Below are 21,065 nucleotides of genomic sequence, written 5' to 3' on the forward strand. Positions count from 1 at the left end.
GAAACAGAGTCACTAATCCTGGCTGCGCAAGAACAAGCTATCCGCACAAATGCCATTAAGGCCAAAATCGAAAAATCCTCTGATGATGCCAAATGCAGACTTTGCAAAGAAGCTGACGAAACTGTTGATCACATACTCAGCTGCTGTAAAAAAATCGTGCAGACTGATTATAAATTGCGGCACAATTCAGTAGCACAAATGATCCATTGGAATTTGTGCAAAAATTATAATATTAAAACAGCAACAAACTGGTGGGAACATCAGCCTGAAAAAGTCACAGAAAATCAGATGGTCAAGATCTTGTGGGATTTCCGTATACAAACCGACAAAATACTGGCGCATAATACACCAGACATCACACTGGTTGAGAAAAATAAGGTCACAATCATAGACATCGCAATACCAGGTGATAGCAGGGTCGCCGAGAAGGAACATGAAAAAATCGCAAGATACCAGGACTTAAAAATCGAAATTCAACGACTATGGCACAAACCAGCAGTGGTAATTCCAGTGGTAATTGGCACACTGGGTGCTATTCCAAAAGCACTGGAATTACATTTAAAACAGTTAAAAATTGACAAAATCACCATCAGTCAAATGCAAAAAGCCGCACTGCTTGGATCTGCACGCATATTACAAAAATACGTTACTACGTCCTAGGCCCCTGGGTGGGGCCCGACTAGTAACCAATGCCAAATCCGGCGAAACAACTGGCCGCTGTGATACAATTGTACAATAATAATAATAATAATAATAATAATAATAATAATAATAATAATAATAATAATAATAATAATATTTTTCTGAAATAGCTTTCCCAACCTGCTACTCAAATGAGTTGAATATAATTCCCAGTTGCTATCATTATGGCCATACTGGCTAGAATCGTACAAAATATAAACCAAGATACTCGGAAGACATTAGGTTGGGAAAGACTTGTACTGAAGTCTTTTCTCTCCTCCACATTTGCACTAAGAAGAGACACAGAAGAATTTGGTTATGGCCAGGTGTTTAATCAGGCCAAATGTTCTAATCAATCATCTTTTGGGAGCTAAACAAACCTTGTGTAGTCAACTCAGATGGGGCTCTAATAAGCCCTCCAATCAAACATGTTTACATGAATAGGTAAGAAAAGTTGATTGGAAGATTATCCTTCCATTACTGTTGCCGAATCACAGTTCTAGAACAATGGGATTTTTCTAAGAACATTCTTTTCTAATAACACTTAGTTTCTCTGCATTGTACACAGTTCTAACATACCCACGCAGCTTTCACTCAATAGAAGAGGAATAGATAATATCTCTCTTGCATTTCTAGGAGCAAAAGCTATTGCTTGGTCACTAAGGATTTTCCCTTTTTTGTTGTTGGCGTCAGTTAAAAATTATAACTGCCAGCCATCTAGCTTCCTTTGCCACCACTGTTGAAAATGGCTGTTCTCCAACGTATTCTCTTCGATCATGCGCTATTAGTGTAAAGAACTGAGTCAATAACCTGGGAGAAGGCATGGCCTACTGAAGTTGGAGTTTATTCAGTACAGTAGCTTTGTGATTCTGAAGACACAGGAGATAAAATAAGTGCCAGAAGGCGCACACACAAAAAATAAGTGGAATTCATATTAACCCTGTGGGATACCTACTTTCAATGGGGGAAAACACGAGACTTTTATATTCTTGAAGTATGTAACTCTGTATGAGAGGAGAAAGAACAGGGACATACTAAATCCATCAACTAATTCACACACACACCTAAATAAAAAGCAATTGTTTTCAGAGGGTCATTCCTCTTGTCCATAATGAGTCCCCAAACAATGCATGACTGTTTTAACCCAGCTTTGAAATTGCACACTAGCCCTCAAGGCCAGAAGAGGCTGGTTACTACACAATCATCCCCCACGTGGAACTATCACTGAGAACAATGTTGTGAGAATGGCAATGTGTGTCTCGGAATCTATTTCTTTAGTAATTTATATATCAAGAACCTGTGGAACTCCAGCTATGCTGAGCTAAAGTTTCCAGAAATGGAGCCAGCATGGTCAATGATGACCATGCTAGGAATTTTAATATAAAGTAGTTGGCTTTATATCTGTTCTAAGAGGAGGGCAGCCGGACCAAAACTAGTATTCTTTCTCCTTTGAATACTTTCTCCTTATTTCAAATGATTTTAAAAGCTTTCCTATCAAGTCAAAACAATCATATAAGGCAAAGGTGCCCTGTACAAATAAACTGTGTTTGCTCATTAGGTTCTTGATCATAGTTGAAAGCTATTTTGAGATAATGAATGAATATGAAAAAGGTTATTCAGAAGCAGAATGAAGAAATAATCCAGATTCCAAATCTTTAAGTGCCTTCTTTCTTAATATGCTAATGCAGGGCTTATGAAATCATTAAAAAAAAATCCAGGTACTTCTTGAATTGCTTTTGTGGTGTTTGGATAAGTTTCAAAATAGCTCATTTTCATTTCATTATTAAAGAAGTGATACTGTCCACAGATGAATCTCAATTTTTGATAATATATAAAAAAAATTAAAAAAACAAATGTACACACACCTTACATCTTTGAATATGTATCTTAAGTTATGCAGAAACTGTGTATGAAAAGGACACGATTTTACTGTGAAATAAACAGGGTGTTTGACAGGTGAATGTGATTAATTATAAGTTCCCTTATTTTATTTTTAAGGAAAAAACATCTACCAGTTACAAGTTTTTGAAAATTACCCAAGTAACTTTTTCTGCCAGCCTTTCTGGAACTGTTAGCATAATCAGTTTTCCTTTACATGCTCATCCAATGGCACTATTTCTTCCAGTCAATGAGCATAAATCAACTCATTTATGCAGTCGTGAAATGATTAACTCTTTATAAAATAAAAGTGCAGGATTTTTATTTTCTAAGATCAAATTCAAATTTAAACTGCAGACTACATTATGAATACCACATTTTTTTCATACTACCAGGAAGTTTTAAAGCATGACCTTTGATCATGCTGACAAATGCATGGAAGGAATGGGAATAACCCTGACTCAGTATGACACCATCTATAATAATTTCCAAAGAAGCAACTTTGAATGCAAGGCAGCAAGGACTTACATCTCCTGATTTGAGTTTCCTTCTTTCAAACTATGATGGCTAAGGTTCAAGGACCTTAGTCAGAACTATAAAAAGGCAATACAGGGCAAATGTATCCATTGCACATATTACAGTTTTGGATTAATGCAGGGCTTATGAAGTCATTTGAAAAACCGTACTAGCTAGAAACTCTGATTATATATTTTATAAAAGTTTCAATGACACTCTGTAATGAAAGAAACCAAGGGGTTAACTTAATAAGATATAAACTCTCATCTGTTCATCCTACCTACATAGAAAAGGATCCATTAGTACAGTGGTCCCCAACCTTTTTATCGCCGCGGACCAGTCAGCCTTTGATAATTTTACCGTGGCCCGCTGAGCGCGCGCAGGGGTGGGGGGGGCGTTGTTCGCGACGACACATTGATTGTTTATATATCAGATTGTTTTGATTAAACAACTTTTATTTTATTGTATTTAAACATGCCTTACAAAATAAAATACAATTACATAAATATAAAGTGCAAGGCTACGCTACTAGCGCTGTCTACGCTAGCCCTACGTAGCTGCGCAGGCGCTCTTAGGTTTTTTTCAGGAATCGGCCAGCGCTGAAGCGCTGAAAAGGAATGAGAAGGGCAGCGCTGGACACAGGGGGGCGGTGGGCCGCTGGTGACGTCAGAGTGCCACCAGTGGTCCAGTAACACCCCTTGTGCCAGTTAGCCCTAATTTGCATACAGAAAGAAACTATGGCCCCCGGCCGCTGCAGCGATCATGGCCCCCGGCCGCTGCGCGGCCCGGTGCCAGATACTCCACGGCCCGGCACCGGTCCGCGGACCCGGGGTTGGGGATCACTGCTTTAGTACATATATGGTATACCGTAATTTGTAAAAAAGTTAAACATATTGAGCAAAATGTGAGGCATAAAAGGTAAACTTGTGGAATTGGTTATTAGTACTAACTGCAAGAGGCATATTGATAACATGGTGTGACTCAAGGCAGTAATAATTTGCTGCACGTCTGCATGAGCAATAATTCAATGTTAAATGCTTACTGTTTTTTTCTCTACTCAGAAAACCAGAGTAATTAACCCATTGAAACTTCAGACATGACCAAGTGTCATATGTACAAGGTGTATAAGCATGGTCTCTTCTTGTGCTTTGGAACGAAGTTGACAAAAGTCCCAGGAAGGTTTTTAAGATATCATCACTAGGCTGATTGATAATATGCCATCAAGTTGATGCAGACTCTCAGTGACGTGCGGTGAGGGATACCGTTGGTGAGGCAAGAGCGCGGCAGCGGCGAGAAGCAACGTCCCCGCCGCTGTGTCCGACAGGCGTCTCTCGTTTATGATGGACATAAACGCGAGATGCCTGTCGGGCACAGCGGCGGGGGTGTTGCTTCTCGCCGCTGTTGCGCTCTGCCGCCTCGCCCCCCGCCTCCTTCGTCCCCGCTGACATTCTTGGGAGCAGGTCAGGTGGCTGGCTGGCTGGGAGGAGAAGAGCAGTGAGTCTTTGTGCCAGCTGGCCGGCCAGGCAGGGAGCAGGTTGGGTGGGGGTGGGTGGCTGGCTGGCTGGGAGGAGAAGAGCGGTGAGTCTTTGTGCCGGCCAGTCGGCCGGCCAAGCAGGGAGCAGGTCGGGTGGGGGTGAGTGGCTGGCTGGCTGGGGAGGGACTCACTGCTCTTCTCCCAGCCAGCCAGCCATTCACCCCCACCCGACCTGCTCCCTGCTTGGCCGGCCGGCCGGCCGGCACAAAGACTCACCACTCTTCTCCTCCTAGCCAGCCAGCACCCACCCCCACCCGACAAGGGCTCACCGCTCTTCTCCTCCTCCTCGTCCTCCCCGCTCGGTGCTGGGCTGGCTGCTGAAGAAATGGCGGCTAGTGGTCAAAGAAAAACCTCTCCAGAATCACCCTTGCACTTGCACAGTCGCTCAAGTGCAAGACATGATTCGCTGCTCCCAGATCAGGAGGCGGGAGAATCAGTGCCTCTTTTGCATATTAAATCTTTTGCTTTTTAACTCCGCCTTAACTTTTAAAAGGCGAAAACTTTCTTAAGCAAAAGAGGCCCCGAGTTCTCTCGCCTCCTCCTAGTTAACACTGAGAGCAGACACCAAGCCACTGTGACTTGAAATCTGGTAGCAACTATCCTGGCTTTAATTCCTTAAAAAATATATTTAAAACTCTTTCCTTTCTCTCAGGAGACTGGGGAGGCTCCACCTCCCTTGCCTCTAGTGACTGCACGTCCCTGCTCATGATCATGTAGATAGACCATCGTCAGGATGGCCTGTCCCCACCAGACCCTTCAGGTGGGGGTAGGCTTCAAAAATTTCAGCAACAGGTTCTCTGCCCAGTTGCTGGGTGGGCCTGCACCATGGTGGGGGGGGGGGAGAGGCATTTTCGCCTTCCCCAGGCTCTGGAGGTTTTCTTTGAGCGTCTGGGAGGGTGAAAACTTCCTCCCCCGGGCTCCAGAGGTCCTCCGGAGGCCAGAAGCAGGCCCGTTTCCAGCCTTCCAGAACTTCCAGGAGGCCCATCCCTCTCCCCGAGCCTACGCATGGGCCCTGCACTTACCTCGCATCCAAAACGGGCCATGTGGAGACTCCTGGGAGGGGTGGGGTGGGCAGGGCCAGCCAGGGGTGGGATTTGGAGGTTCTCCGAACTGGCCATAACGTTAGCTATGGATTCTCCTGAGTCCAGGCAAACCTGTTGCAGCCCACCCCTGACTTCAGGTCTCCTAACAGTGCACCCATTATTGCTGTAATCAAGTCCATCTACCTTGCTGCTGGTCATCCTCTTTTCTCTCTTTCCACCTTTCCAGGCATTATGAATTTCTCAAGGAAACCAGATCTTTGCATAATGTATCCAAATGTGATGTGAGTTTGATTATTTATGCTTTGAGCGATAACTAAATTGATTTGCTCTATGATCTATTTATTTGTGTTCTCAGCTATCAATGGTAATCTCGAGTCTTTTTCCACACCAGAGTTCAGAAATATCAATGGTTTTTCTGACTTGCTTTTTCAAAATTTATTTTTCATTTCCTTAAGAGTCACAGGAAAAAAAATTCCCTGCATGATTCTGATCTTTGTAGGAATTTCTCTTATCTTTTTCAAAGCCTTTAATGCTAAACTACTATGTGCCAATCTGCAGTATAGTTCTTGACTGCTAGTTTCTTTACCATTAATAGTTGCTCTTAAAAGGCAGAAGCTACCCACCTCTTCATTAGTTCCACCTTTGTCATTAGTTTGGTCCTTTATATTTAATTGAAGTCCACCCCCCCCACCCCCCATCTCTTGATTCTGTGCTAGAGAATCTTGCAAATCACTTGCATTTTCAGTTATCATGATTGGATATAAGTATCATAATCAACTTGGTTGCTTAGCCTAAAGAGCTACTATTATTTCATTCACACACACTATATTTAGCCATGCTAACCACGAGCAAGGAAATGTTTTCAGGCAGCACTGCTTCAATAGTCTTGAAATGAAGCTGAGCAGTGCCCAAATAGCCTGCAATGCAGTAAAATCTGCAGCATTATTTTATCTTTTAAAAATCCTTCTATATATACGGAAATGAATTGAGTTTCAGCTGCTTGATTTCATTTGAAGCTTTTTTTTTTTTCAGCAAAAGAACCATTTCACCAGAGCCAGGTCATTTTTCATTTTTTTAATAAATACGCACCTCACAAGTAAGAAAACTATTCACAAAATTTACAAACTATACATGATATACATATTATAAAGTACAGGGCTGGCAATAGACAGCCTGTATGTCAGGAGTGTCACACTGGATTTCTTCGAGGGCCGGATCAGCATTGTAGTTCTCCTCCACAGGCCGCTCGTGGGGGGGGTGGGGGGTGGTAGGGGGAAGACGGGATGGACACCTCCTGCAGCACTTTGCCAGCCAAAACGGGGTGCGATTTGGCCCGCACACTGTTGAAGGCTGTCCAGAGTCAAAAATGGGTGACCCGTGGGCCCCTCCGCACCTCATTTTGGCTGCCAGAGGCACTGCGGGACAGTCCTTTGCTATTTCCAGGACGGATTCAGCCCACGGGTCTGGAGTTTGACACCCTTGCTGTATGTCATTCCTATCCTTCTAATAAATGGTCAATCCAATCAGTCTGAGGATTGCCACAATTCTTCTATGCATAACAAAGAGTTCCTACTCTCAGTCTTTGGAACAGGTTTATCAGTCAAGCAGAAACATATGGAATGTCTTCCAAAAAGTCACAAGAGATGATAGATCTAGCCAGTCCTGTTATAGAGTGAACACACAGGTAGACTCTGCAGTTCTCAATTCTTCTTCTGAGACCATGTTGAGATCTACTACACCAATGTCACACATGGAGAATAACTCAACCACTTTTGGCATCTTTCTGTTTTCACAATGTTGATTTTTATAGGGTGACTGCTGCAGTTCTGCAACTGTTCACATGGTTGTAGTTGTAGTCTTTCAACAATTCTCCTCCTCTAACAAGACACATGCCGTCCACCAATAATGCAGTCGTCATAGAGAAGCTGGACAAGGGAAATTAAAAAAAAAATCAGTTTATGGATCTGTATTTCTAGTAAATGCTCTCTTCCGCAATATACAAGCCAATGCACCAATAACTTTCAGTGAATGCACACAAGTTAGCATCACATTTTGCATCAATGTGATTTTCTAAAATCTAAGGGTAACAATGATTAAGAAGCTCTACTCTTGGCTTTTGGAGTCCTCAACTTACAACAGTAATTGAGCCTGTAATTAACAGTTGTTAAGTTGTGTTGATTATGAAGCAAGCAATCATGTGTCTGCAATGGGTAGTTTGCTGGCCTTAAATTCAGACAGGTTGCCGAATGCCCAAAATGTGATCATAGGACCCTTTGTGTGTTTGTGTATGTGCATCCATCATAATCTGTGTCATCAATACTTTTGTGGGGTCACTAGCCGAACAGTATAACATGCAAAATATTTTTGTCAACATCTTATTTATGTGCATTAAAAAAAGCAATTTAGTACAGCAACGTACTTGATGCAAGTGCACTGAATCAGAAAATTTTCTACATCTTTCTGTATCCAAAGGTTTACTTTACAGATGATTGTAAAGAAATTAATTAAATTGTAATTAAATTGTAAGTAAATTGATTTAAGGAACCCAAGGCAATTATAAACTATCAATGGACAATGCATTTTCATACTTCTTGCCTCATAGAAAAATATGTGAAAATTATTGGGGAATTCTAGCTGCACACAACTTACTTCATCTTCCGTATATTCCAATTCTGATTCACAGCTTTCTTCATCTTCACTCTCTGATAGCATCTGCAAATCCAGTGTGGTAAATTGTCTCAACTGTTCCTGTATGAAGGAGTTATTTCTTCCCCATGTGAGCTGGTATGGAGAATAGCCCTGGTAGGTTACTTTGTTCACATCTGCTCCATGCTTCAACAAAAGGGAAACCAGTCCTTCATTCTGCAAATCTACGGCCAAATGCAAGGCAGTCCTACCATTGCATGGCTCCTGTTTAGTGAAAAACAAAAGGGAACATTTAGTTAGCAATGAAAAAGGCACCAGAATTACTTTCAAAATAATGAAATGGTCTGCTTTTTTTCCCCCCAGACAGAAACCTACCTGAGCATTGACATCTGCTCCCAAGGACAGAAGACGTTCTACAATGGCCAAGTATCCTTGAATAGAAGCCAGGTGGAGACACGTGTGGCCTGTTAAATAAGCACAGGAGAGAGAAAAACATTATTTCCTGTCATAAAGAATTGCTCCAAGGTGTTAGCTATAATTTTGAAAATCATACATATTAGAATCTATTCATTATTTAGCACAGGTTGTCTAAATGAAGTAGTTTGATAGGTTGGCTTAATTATCAATTATTCTTTGAATACTATTATTCCAAAAAAGAAAACTTCATTTGTGCATCTAATGCTTTACATAAACCTATCCCAAAGAGGAATTCTCAGAATTTTCAACTAGCAGACTGTGATTTCAACAATCTGAAGGGGAACTCATTTGGGGGAATGCCACTGTACAGAGGAAAGGGAAACGATGAATTTCTTACTTTACAGATACTTGTTACAATAACTTTCAAAGAGAATGCAGGCCAATACTGCAAATCAAAAGGCCAAGGTCAGCAATATCGAAGTGAGCCATTCAGCCAATGTTTGCACTTACCGCTGTAGTTTGCTGCTTGTAGGAGAGAATGGAGTTGGGGCTTCTGGCAATACTGTATAAGAACATTAACTCCTCTGAGGGACCCTTGTTTACAAGCAATGTGCAGCGGTGTGTTTCCTCGGAAATCTCTGATTTCTGCATCACAGCCTGCTTTCAGAAGAGACTCAGCAATTTCAGGCTGATCTGTGATTGCCGCCAAATGAAGTGGAGTCTACAAAAGGATAAGTGACAAAAATAAGGCAATCTGCTAGAAAAACAACACAATCTCTTTGCTATACATATTGCCATACAATCCTTCATTTATTTCAGTTAATGAATCCTACTCTGACTCTCTCTGCTTTGTATTATGCATGCATGTTCAGGATCAGCAGTGTTAAATAAGTCTTTTAAAAAATTGCAACTTTATTTTATTCATTAGACTTACAGATTGCATTTTCTCCAAGAAGTGAAGGTACTGTGTATATTACTCCTGCACTTTTTGTCAGAAAATTTTGTAAAATAAGTTAGAAAGCAGTGATTGGCTAAAGTCTTCCAGTGAGCTTGCACAGCTGAGAAAAGGAACCTAAAATATTTATCAATGCTTCTTCTTTTTCATGGAATGCATTCTCCAATATTTTGAGTATTGGCTGGGATCACTCAACATGCTAAGCCACATCAGATGTATAAACTCCATTGGTGTTCTACTTCCTTACTTTTGAAAGCCTTTCTTTCCAAATGTTTGTGAAAATATGACACTAGTGTGCAAGCAAAGCTGGAGCCCTCAGGCCAATAACCATTTCTACCACCATGGAAAGCCACTTCTAAGTCAGGCTAGTGAAATCCAAGGATCCTTAAATATTCTTAATATAAATTATTGCCAGCAATGGGCAAACAAGTTTAAGAAAAAATATTTCCTCTTATGATACTTGATAGTTATATTGTTTTGTGATTTTCTCTTACTGTACCCTTTCTTTCATCTATTGTTTTACAAGTTTATTTGAAACTGTCCCCATGCTGTCCATAGCCCACCAGTCTGACCCTTTTGCAGGTCAAGAAACGCAAAGTTACCTGGTTGAGATTGTTCTGGAAATTCAAGAAAGAAGCATCCCGTCCTGCTTGGTGAACGATTTCCAAACTTAAGGATTTTTTTTCGTGAATAATAGCCAGATGGAGAATCCTGCAATAGGAAAACAGTGGGAAAAACCCGATGATGAGCCAAAAAAAAAATTCCAGGATAAGTTCGTTCTCTTCATCACGTGGGCAACGGGCCTACTGGAGTCATAGGGGAAAGAAGGCGATTTCGAAAGCCTGGGGTTTTCAGGGCCGCGCATTGCTGCAGCCTGGTATTTTCCGTGGAGAAGCTGAGTGTTTCCGGGCAAAGCGCCAGGGACTTTCCAGCGCACTTCACCCAACACCCCGCCCGGCGCCTCTAGTGAAGGCTCCTCCCTCTCCCCGCTAGTACATCAAGTTCCACAACTTGGCCCCCGGCCGAGTACAAGCAAGCGACGTGGGAGGGGAAAACCCAGTTTTGCAAAAAACCCCGGGATTTTTTTTTTTAGGTAACAAAAGAAAAAAAGAGAGAGAAAAAGGAGGGGCATCAAAGGGATCGTTCTTCCCAAGGCCTCTCCGCTTCCTTCGTTCCTAAGGATCGACGCGGAAATTCCCATTCCTTTTTCCCCAATCCCGACGCAATGGCAGGAAACTCCAAAGGTGATTCAGAGTACACGGGCTCTCGGGTGTCAACCTAGGTTTGGAATTCTTTTTCTTTTTTTTCTTTTCTTTTTAATTTAAAGGCGCCGGCGCCCAGATACTCGGATGCACGTCTTCCGAAACCACCAGGCGTAATTTTGAACCAAACAATTATGCCCAACGTCCGTTTCTCACTACGGCAGGGGTGTCCAAGCTTGGGAACTTTTAAGACTTGTGGACTTCAACTCCCAGAGTTCCCCAGCCGGAATTCTGGGAGTTGAAGTCCACAAGGCTTAAAAGTCCCCAAGTTTGGACACCCCTGCACTACGATGTATACATATTCTCAAGGGATCGAAGCATTCAAGCCCATTTAATGAATTAAATTAACTTCAACCCATGAAAATAAATAAATCGATTGCCTATTTGCAGTCCCTAGTTTACAAATCCCACTCAATCCCCTCCTCGTAGAGCCTTTCCTTGGTAATCCCCCCTCCCCCCCTTTGCTATATTTCTAAAATAGACTTTGAATGCTGAAGTGGGGGCGGCGGCGTGGAAGATCAAAGAAATACCGAAAGGCAACGTGAAAATACTTTTAACATACGGCCACGCAGCAGCAGACAACTTCACTCCTCTTTCCACTTCACTTTCTCCCTTCCCCTCCCGGCAGGTTGAGGTTTGCACTTTTTGCACCATGCGTGGAATCCAACAACGTGAACCGAGGGAAGGGGGCTCTCGTTTTTCACCTCCCCCCGCCCCGCATTTGCAAACCCCGCGTCCCAAGACTTACGTGTCTCCATCTTCGGTCACCAGCTGCTTCCAAGGCTGGGCTAAGTTCCCCGAGTCGGCTTCCACGGGCTGGATTCGGATATCCTCCAATTCCCGGACGAGATTTTCGAACTCGTCGTCTTTCATGGAGCCTAAGCCGCTGTCGTGCCTGTCGTCCTGGATCAGGCTGAGCTGCCTGTCCTTCTTCAACACCTCCCGGGGATGCCCGTCCATTGTAAAATCCATCGGGTCGCCCAAAGTAGCGGGGCTCAGCATGACCTTGGCCGAGTGCGCGCAAACGCTCAAGTCCGCCGCTCTCCGCTCAACTAGTTGCAAAGTTCTCTCCGGAGATTCTGGCGGGCGGAGGCAGCGCTCGCCTATAGAGCTTCGGCGAAGGGGATTTTTCTACGGGGAGGAGCCTCAGCGGCTGGGAATTTCCCAGCCCAAGTGGAAGGCGAGGTTTCGAACTAGTCTGGTCCTGTTTGAAAAAGGCTGCTGTGGCGGAGCAAAGGGTGTCCTGGCTGAGGAATTCCCTCCCTCCAGTCACTCTGGAATTTTTTTCCCACAGAAGGGAAAGTTCTTTTGACTGGATAACTCGATGCGATTAAGGCCGTTCTGTTCCTCCGTGGAGCTTTTTTGCGCTTCTTGCCTTCCCTCTGTGCGATTCCTTGCGGATTTGCACGGATCGAGGTGAGGGGTAAACAAAAGCTTGCAATCCCTCAAAAGGCCCCTCTTTTGGGAATCCCCTCATTGGGTTGTAATTTCTTTTCGGTTGGGAAAAGATGCTGGGTCTTTCTCGCAGGGCGGAGAGTGGGGAATTTCCTTTCGCACTGCAAAGCCGTTCTTGAAGGGGAATCTTAAAGCTGTGAATTTGGGGCAGCACCTCAATTTTTCCTCGGTAACGGAAATCCCTGTTCACAGACCCCAGGTTTCCTTACGTTGGCGCATAGCAATTTTTTGCGCACGTTTGAAAGTTGCCCAATTTTCGCGGCTTCCTTCGTCTTTTAACAGCAGCTGCAAGGCAGGCAGAAGTGCATTCGTGAGAGGCTAATTTCCTGCAATTATTTCCAGAACTTTGCCCCAAACTTCGTATTATTTTCCTCTATAAAATGCAACGGGAAGTACGCGGATTGTGGGTTGTTTTTTTTGGGGGGGGGGGACAAGAACCATGGGTGTGGAAAAAAATTGACATGCATTTGGGAACGTAAATCGTCCTCCTTAAAAGGTTAGAAGTGCATTTGGAGGGAGGCAGGTGCTGACTTGCCTTTTGAGATATTTGCACTGTGAAATGCCCAGTTTCAATGTAATTACTGGGCGATTTTTTTAAAGCCCCCCCCTTCCCCCCCCCTGCCTGAATGAAGACAGCTGGTCTCAATTTAAAATGTCTGCACTGCCACCTAGTGGAGTTGACTAAAACTGTTTCTCAAGCTTAAGATATGTGGAATTCAACGCCCAGGGAAAGCCCCAAAGCCTGTGTTCCTAAATTCTTCCCAGTCAGTTTACCAGCAGTAGCTAAGGGAGGCATCAGAAATTTCTTCTGTGTTAGGAAGCAATGTGTGTGCATGTGAGTTTTCTGCTTTCCTCTTGGGTTCCACCTAATAGATGCGTGCTTGTTTGCACGGAAAGGAACAAGCCAGGAGGCACAAACTCTGCCCTGGGTCAAAGGAGGTAACTGGCCTTAAAATGAAGCAATCAGCAGTGTTCCAGCCCCTGCCCACAGGGATTCAGGGTAATTTCTTTTGGAAGGGAATTTTTTTCTCCCAACCTTTCTTTACATAATTTCTTTCCAATGTTTTGTTGGATTGGGAAGAATTAAAAAAAAACACTTCAATGCAGAACTTTTCAATACACTCTAAATCAGGGGTGACCTGGGGGAGGGGGCAAGCGGGCATGGCTAGGGTGGGTGTGGCCAGCTCAACGTCACTCATGTCGGGGGCACCTGTGATGGCCCAAGCACTCTGCCAGAGAAAATGGGCTCCCCAACTCCATTTTCGGTTGGGACCGACCTCCTGCAATCTTTTGCCAGTGAAAATGGAGCTCAGGAGAGCTGTGTGCGGCCCCGTGGACCAGATCTAAGCACCCCGCGGGCCAGACTTGCCCCCCCAGGCCTTGAGTTTGACACCCCTGCTCTAGATCAAAAAGGAGGAGTCTGGATAAGAATATTTCTCTTCTTTCTCTGCTTTTTCTTTGTGTTCCAGCCAGTTGTCAAGATAAAAGCTTGCCTACCTTCTTCATTGAGCCTTCTGGAAATATTGTCCAAATCACCTATGCAGCCCCCAGAGTTCCATAAAAGTGGGAATTGTGCATTTATTAAAAAGGCTCATGTCAAAAAGCAGTGGGCAAGGTCTTTTTGCTGAAAATCCCCTTCTCTACAGCTCTTCCCATTGTAAGAACTTTCTCTTATGGTCAGCTGGCTTTTTAGCTGTTTATGATAAGAAATAAGCCACTCATTTTCTCTTATGGAGAAAGGAACCGTGGTGGGCGCAGTGGTTAGAATGCAGTATTGTAGGCTAACTGCCCACTACCAGGAGTTCAGTTCTGACCAGGTCAATGTTGACTCAGCCTTCCAAGGTTAGTAAAATGGGGACCCAGATTGTTGGGGAAATATGCTGACTGTAAACTGCTTAGAGAGGGCTGTAAAGCACTATATAAGTCTAAGTGCTATTGCTGTGCGGCTGTGCAGCTAATTGACTGTTCCCAACCGAGCTACACTACCAGGCAAACATTTGAACCTGTAGTGACATCTTTGCTAGAGGCTTCTTGTATTGCATTCTTTATTTGATAGGTAATGTTCCACTGAATAACTTCAAAGCCTTAAAAGAAACCAATAATTGGAAATAAAGTAGAAAGAAGTGGCAAAATGTCATGCTTGATGAGACTTAACATGCTTCATACATGAGAGCTGTGCCTATAAATATACAGATCTGGGCTATATTATTCAGAAATATGAAGATAGGGGCTTTATATAACTGTTGTGTGTTGATTAACACTAAATGCAATAATTTTGAAAGGCAAATAATTACTATGATATTTTCCAGCCTGTATTTCATTCAGCACATTTGAAAACGGAAGATCAAAAGAGAGGAAATGAAACTCGAGAATGGTCTCCTTCAGCTTCAAGTGGACATGTTTTGCTGATAATGCAACTTTATTTGCTCCTTCCTTAAACTGCCCCTCAACAGAACATGATTTTTCACTAGAAAGGAGTCTTATTGACCAGTGATAAGATAGGGAAAGTACACTTCAGGTTCACTGGATCTGCAGAGTCCAGCATGTTCATGATGACCTGGACTCTTTTAGAAAAGGTGGGTGGGCATAAGAAGGTATGTATGATTAGATGTATGATTCGATGGTTCTGTGCATTTTCTTGGAAGACCTAGTGAGGTGAGCAAGGTGGAAGCTGGAGGTCTCTGTAACAGGAGTCTCCAACCTTGGCAACTTTAAGACTTATGGACTTCAACTCCCAGAATTCCTTAGTCAATTGGTCTTAAAAGTTGCCAAGGTTGGAGACCCCTGCTATGTAACATAACTCTGCCACCTGCAGGCTAGATCCAAATCCTGCATTTCCAGGCAGGGTTTGTGCACCTGGTTTTAGGAGTTAAGTTAATTAATGTTAACATTAGTTTGGCAGAGGTTTTTTGGCTCCATATCTGAAAAAGACAATGGTGCGCCCCCATTCTGAAGAAATCATCCCTTGATTTGTCTATTTGACTTTCCTTTCTTGAAAAACTAGATGGAGGTCAGCTACAGATGATCCTAGAGGAAATGGATTATCTACAACAGTGTTTCTCAAACTTGGCAACTTGTAAGACGTGGACTTCCCAGAATTTCTCATCCAACTGGGAATTCTGGAATTTGAAATTCACATGTCTTAAAGTTCTACCCTGTTTTCCCCCAAATAATACCTCCTCGGATAATAAGCCCAATCGGACTTTTGAGTGCATGTGCTAAAATAAGCCAGCCCCCCCAAATAACCCTGCCCTAAAATATTGGAACACTGCACCATCATGAGGTGAGCATGCTCACCACCTCCTGCACCTCAAAAATAATAAGACCTTCCCGAAAATAAGACCAAGTTGTTAGGTAAGCTCCCCGTTGTGAGAGTTGTGTTGGAGAACACACAAACCAGCATACAGAGACACTGCAGTTTAAATAGGCTTTTACTTTCATAGAAATAGAGGTATCGGAGTCCATCAAACAGTCCAAGTCATACACGGATAATACAGTCAGTCATCAATGTCTTTCAGTTAAGGGATAAGCCAAATAACATAGTCCATAATCATACAAACAGTCTGATACTCAAAGTTTGCTAGCAGTTGCAAAACTTAACAATAGCTCACAGCACTTTTTAACAGCCAGCATCTAACAAACAGAGAGCTGGCTCCCTCTTATGGCCGATTGAGGAAACAGCAACCAATCACATTTTACAGTATGATTTAAGGAAACGGGTAGCATTGTTACATGATTTATATATTGCCAACCCAACCGTTAGATTATATTCCTAACACAAGTGCTTATTTCAGGGTCAATGGTATGTTCAGGGAAACATGGTATGTTAGATCCAGAACAAGAGTTTTCAAACTTACTAGTAAAAACAAAATAATAATAAATAAAAAATTCCTGGAAGTCCTGATCAAGAGGCAAAGCTCTAGAGCTTAAAATTTGGTTGTGTTCAAGTGTACTTTTCCCCCCCCTTTGCTCTTAGTCTCTCACACAACCCATTCAAGTTCTCATGGTGCCTTTGGGTTCTGTAGAATACAGTTTGATCAGCAGTTCCAATAGGTTCTGCCATCTATTTATACAGCATTTATTTAAATGACTGCAGATTTTGTATCAACCAACTTCCCCTTCCATTCACAAATTCCTTTCTCTCCAAGGTTCTAGCTATGAGGCACTCTTCCTCCCACTCTCTACTGTAGTCTACTGTTTCTCCTGTTGAGAGTCTAGTCTTATTTCAATCCATTTTTCCTCTACTAAGAGAGGTCTCTGATATGACCTCAGCATAATTTGTACAACAGTAATGTTACTAATCTCCCATCTCTTCCCTACCTGCAAGTAGGATTGTAACTTGGCAGAAGTATTGTGTTGATGCTTTACTTGTGTGCAAATGCATGTGTAAGTTTTAAAAGGGTTATTGCATTTGGGCTGCAAAAAATATTTTGTTCACTACATGGCAGTGTAGACTTTGAGTTCCTTTATTTCTTTAATTCTTGCGGCAATGTAGTGAATGCTCAGATTTTTGCAACACAGAGATTGTAGTCTTAATCTTATAAAGGCAATAAAGAAATGAAAAAAATAAAATAAATAGAGTTCAATAAAAGGTATTTCAGATGTAATAAAATCAGGGGTGGGCTTTGAAAATTTTAGCAAGGGATTCGCTGCCTGGTTGCTGGGTGGGCATGGCCATGGTGGCCGTGGCCTAGTTGGCCTCCTGCACCATGGCAGGGTGGGTGGGTTTGCCCTTCTTGGGCTCCAGAGGCTTTCCTTGAGCCTCCGGGAGAGTGAAAATGGCTCCCCCAGGTTCCAGAGGCCCTCTGGAGTCCAGAAACAGGCTCATTTCAGGCCTTCCTGAACTTCTGGTAGGCCAGTTTTTTGCCCTCCCTGAGCATCTGTTCGTGCACTGCACTGACCTGTATCCAAAACGGGCGGTGTGGGAACTTCTGGGAGGGGAGAGGTGGGTGGGTCCAGCCAGGAGTAGGATTTGAGGGTTCTCCAAACTACACAGAATCTTAGCTAGAGATTCTCCCAAACTCCCGTGAACCCCCAACAGCCCATCCCTGAATAAAATATAAAATAGTCACTCACGCCCTCGTCACCTCAAGACTGGATTACTGTAACGCGCTCTACATGGGGCAGCCCTTGAAAAGTGTTCGAAGACTCCAGCTAGTCCAGAATGCAGCCGCGCGAGCGATTGTGGGTGCACCCAGGTACACCCACGTTACACCTATCCTCCGCGAGCTGCACTGGCTGCCCATTGGTCTCCGGACACGCTTCAAGGTGCTAGTTGTTGCTGCTCCAGTCCTCTGGAATGGGCTGGAATGAGCTAGTAAAGCCCTGCATGGCATCGGACCTGGGTACCTGAGAGACCGCCTCCTGCCAATTACCTCCCAAAGACCAATTCGATCGCACAGGCTTGGCCTTCTCCGGGTTCCATCTGGCAGCCAATGTCAGTTGGCAACCCCCCGGGGGAGAGCCTTCTCTGTTGCTGCTCCGGCCCTCTGGAATGAGCTCCCCGTGGAGATCCGGACCCTTACTACCCTCCCGGCCTTCTGTAAAGCTACCAAGTCCTGGCTGTTCCGACAAGCTGGGGGCTGTTGAGATATCCAGCCCCGTTTCAATTGTGAATGTTGTGCATTTTTATTTTTTTGTATTGTCTTATTTATTCCCCTTTCCCTATTTTATTGTGAGCCGCTCGGAGTCCTTCGGGAGTGGGCGGCGTACAAAACTAATAAACAAACAAACAAACAAAATAATGTATATTGCTCTATTTTAAATCACAATGTGGTTTGTTTTCTTATACAAACATTATGGTTTTTAACCCTTGATTTATTGCTTAGTCATTGTGCTAAGCCAGCCATTTGCAGCTTCAGTAATACTATTAGTAATTCATCATGTTAATTTTTCTGCAGGTATTTACACTCTAGCCACTGGACTTTCCATTCTCATTTAACCACAGGTACATCTAATGACGATAAGGGTTTCACTTTGAACATTCTTAATTTAAAGTAGAAATTAGGATTTGTGCTTCAGGCCATAGCTTCAGAACCACAACAAAAATCAAATAAACTGCTATATCTGCCCCTAAAAAAAAAAAAAATCCCCTCAGCTTTTAATACCGACGCTCCAGAGAAAGCCTATCTTTGTATTGACTCAGACTACCTAATTGCAGCTGAAAGAGAATTTAAAAGCAGTCTGGATCCTGGAACACCGAAAAGAGGCTGCATGGGAAGATGAAATGTTCTCGTGCCACTTCTATGAACAAAAGAATTAGAGGGCAAATTTCTTGATTTTTCACTCTTAACTGAAGGAGCTACCCAAGAGTGATAAGAGCTTCCTTCTAATTTACCTCAGCTGTTCCTGCCGGAGATTCACCTAATTGTCCCTATGGAGGTCTATTAACTCTGTCCTTCCCTTTAATCTTCAGGGCTGAGCAGGTCATGAAAGACAGGAAAAGGAAGGTGCAACTTTACCAGCCTTTTTCATGTCCCCATAATATATTATGGGGTGGCAGAGGGCAAAACAATGCAGATATAGACAGACAGACATAGAGTAGCTCAAACTTTCCAGGACCATTGGACTCTTAACTTCCACTACTGCCCTAGCTAACATCCCAAGGGATGATGATGAAACATAGGGATGATCTCACTGGCTCAAGGTTGACTCAGCCTTCCATCCTTCCGAGGTGGGGGAAATGAGGACCCAGACTGTGGGGGCAATATGCTGACTCTGTAAACCGCTTAGAGAGGGCTGAAAGCCCTATGAAGCGGTATATAAGTCTAACTGCTATTGCTATTGCTATGATGAAAGATATTATGTTGGGGAATCTTGGTGCAATAATTTAAAATTTCATCTCACAAAGCAGGGGTGTCCAACTGGCGGCCCACGGGCTGGAGGTGTCACACGCAGGCCACGTCCACCCCCACTCCACAAAGGGAAAAAAGTCACAAAAGTCACATGACTGCAACGTGACGCCACGAGTTTGACACCCATGTCATAAAGAATGTCAGCAATTTGCATTTTAAAGTCAGTGTAGGCAGACTTCCATTAACAACTTCCCTGTTTAGCGATTGCTCAAAATTACAACAGTGCTGGAAAAGTACCTTTACGACCTGTCCTTAATGCACTTAATGGCAGTGGTAGGGTCCCTGGGGTCACATAATGTAAATCCAGGTGCTTTGCAACTGACGGGTGTTTATGACTGTTGCAACAGTCTCAGTAATGTGATCACCCCTTGCATGCTTCACGGTAGAAAAGCTGGAAGTCTCAATGGAGAAGTGGGTAGTGAAACCACAAGTTGCTGTCACATGACATACCCCACTTAACATTCATGTTTCTTAGTGATGGAATTGCCAATCCCAGTTGTGATTGTTAAGCCAAGGCTACCTGTAATCAATGGGAATTCTTTCAATTGTTTTTTCAAGCATACAGGCAGTCCTCAACTTACAACAGTTAATTTAGTGACTGGCACTTAAGTTACAAAGGCACTGAAAAAAGTGACTTGCAACCAGTGGTGGGATACGACCGGTACGCCCCAGCACTGGTGTCTGCTGGGAGCATCAGGTACCGTTCCGTTATGGTGCTCCGGAAGGACCACCTACCCGCCCTCGGGGCTTATGCGCACACGCACAGCGTGTACGGCACCTGCATGACACTCCGCCGAGCAGCTAGAGCGTTGCGAGTGTCACGGGCGGTAAATGCACATGTGCGCAATGTGTGTGTGCTGCGCATGTGCATGTAGTGTATGCTGGGCCCCGTTGCACCGTACCAGTTGCACCGGGATCTGGAACTCACCACTGCTAATGACCATTTTTCACAGTTATGACCCTTGCAGCATCCGCATGATCATGTGGTCAAAATTCAGATGCTCGGCAATTGTTCATATTATGACTGTTGCTGTGTCCCAAGGTCATGTGATCATCTTTTGCGGCTTCTGACAAGCAATGAGGTCAGATTCATTTAACAGCCAGGTTACTAGTTTATCAACTGCAGTGATTCACTTAACAACTGAGGCAAGAAAGGTCATAAAATGGGGCAAAACTCACTTATGTCTCACTTAACAAATTTTTGGCACAACTTGTCATAAGTCTAGGACTACCTGTATTTCTTGCTATTCTATTCCTAGAGAAGAAGCAAGAGAACACATACAGAATCCCATCCAAGAAAGGAGAATTAACACAAATATGTGAAATATTGAGATAAGCCTGACTTCCATCTTGATTTTTTTAACACCCCCCCCCCCACCATCTTCCTGTATATTTCCCAGAAAAAGAATTCAAAATGCATTCAGATTGTATATTTGAGCCAGGGGTCCCAGCCCCTGGTCCACAGCCCACTATCAGGAATGCAGCCTGTTCAGAACTGGGCCATGTAAGTGGCGGGCAAGTGTACGTGCACGTGCAAAGCTCTCGCACAAGTGGTGGCCATCTTCCTCCTGCACACAAAGCTGTCCTAGCACTGTCTGGTGCCCTTTTTGCACTCAAACATGAGGCTCCTTTCACACTTGCAGCAGCTGCTTGCTTTTTCAAGTGTAAATGGAACTGCACATGCCTGCATGCACCTGCCTCCCACTCGCAAGGAACTATCCCCTTTTCCCACCCCCCGATGCTGGGCCGCCAAGCAGAAAGGTTGGGCGGCCTCAGTGGTGGATTTCTATTATTTTTACTACGTTCAAGCATGCGCAATGTTCT

General features: G+C 43.7%; 1 protein-coding gene across 1 annotated transcript; it reads right to left on the reverse strand.

Annotated features, from left to right (window-relative positions):
* Positions 1-6,711: 6,711 nt before the first annotated feature.
* NFKBIA (NFKB inhibitor alpha) lies at positions 6,712-12,023 on the reverse strand. Its single transcript, XM_087723692.1, has 6 exons — positions 11,681-12,023; positions 10,273-10,381; positions 9,226-9,436; positions 8,674-8,762; positions 8,302-8,562; positions 6,712-7,577 (listed from the first exon to the last, which is right to left on the reverse strand). The coding sequence occupies exons 1-6, from the start codon at positions 11,932-11,934 to the stop codon at positions 7,530-7,532; spliced, it is 972 nt and encodes a 323-aa protein (XP_087579818.1). The 5' UTR covers positions 11,935-12,023; the 3' UTR covers positions 6,712-7,529.
* Between the last annotated feature and the right edge of the window lie 9,042 nt (positions 12,024-21,065).

Source organism: Thamnophis sirtalis, unplaced genomic scaffold, assembly GCF_051295495.1.
Source record: "Thamnophis sirtalis isolate CommonGarterSnake01/CBP01778 unplaced genomic scaffold, rThaSir2_p1.2 scaffold_1, whole genome shotgun sequence".
NCBI lineage: Eukaryota > Metazoa > Chordata > Lepidosauria > Squamata > Natricidae > Thamnophis > Thamnophis sirtalis.

Excerpts from the sequence above, each read along its gene's own strand:
- NFKBIA (XM_087723692.1), bottom strand. The coding sequence starts at position 11,934 with ATGCTGAGCCCCGCTACTTTGGGCGACCCGATGGATTTTACAATGGAC. Across the intron at positions 9,437-10,272 it reads TCCAGAACAATCTCAACCAG|ACTCCACTTCATTTGGCGGC; the intron begins GTAACTTTGCGT and ends ATCCTTTTGTAG. Across the intron at positions 8,563-8,673 it reads GAGCAGATGTCAATGCTCAG|GAGCCATGCAATGGTAGGAC; the intron begins GTAGGTTTCTGT and ends TTCACTAAACAG.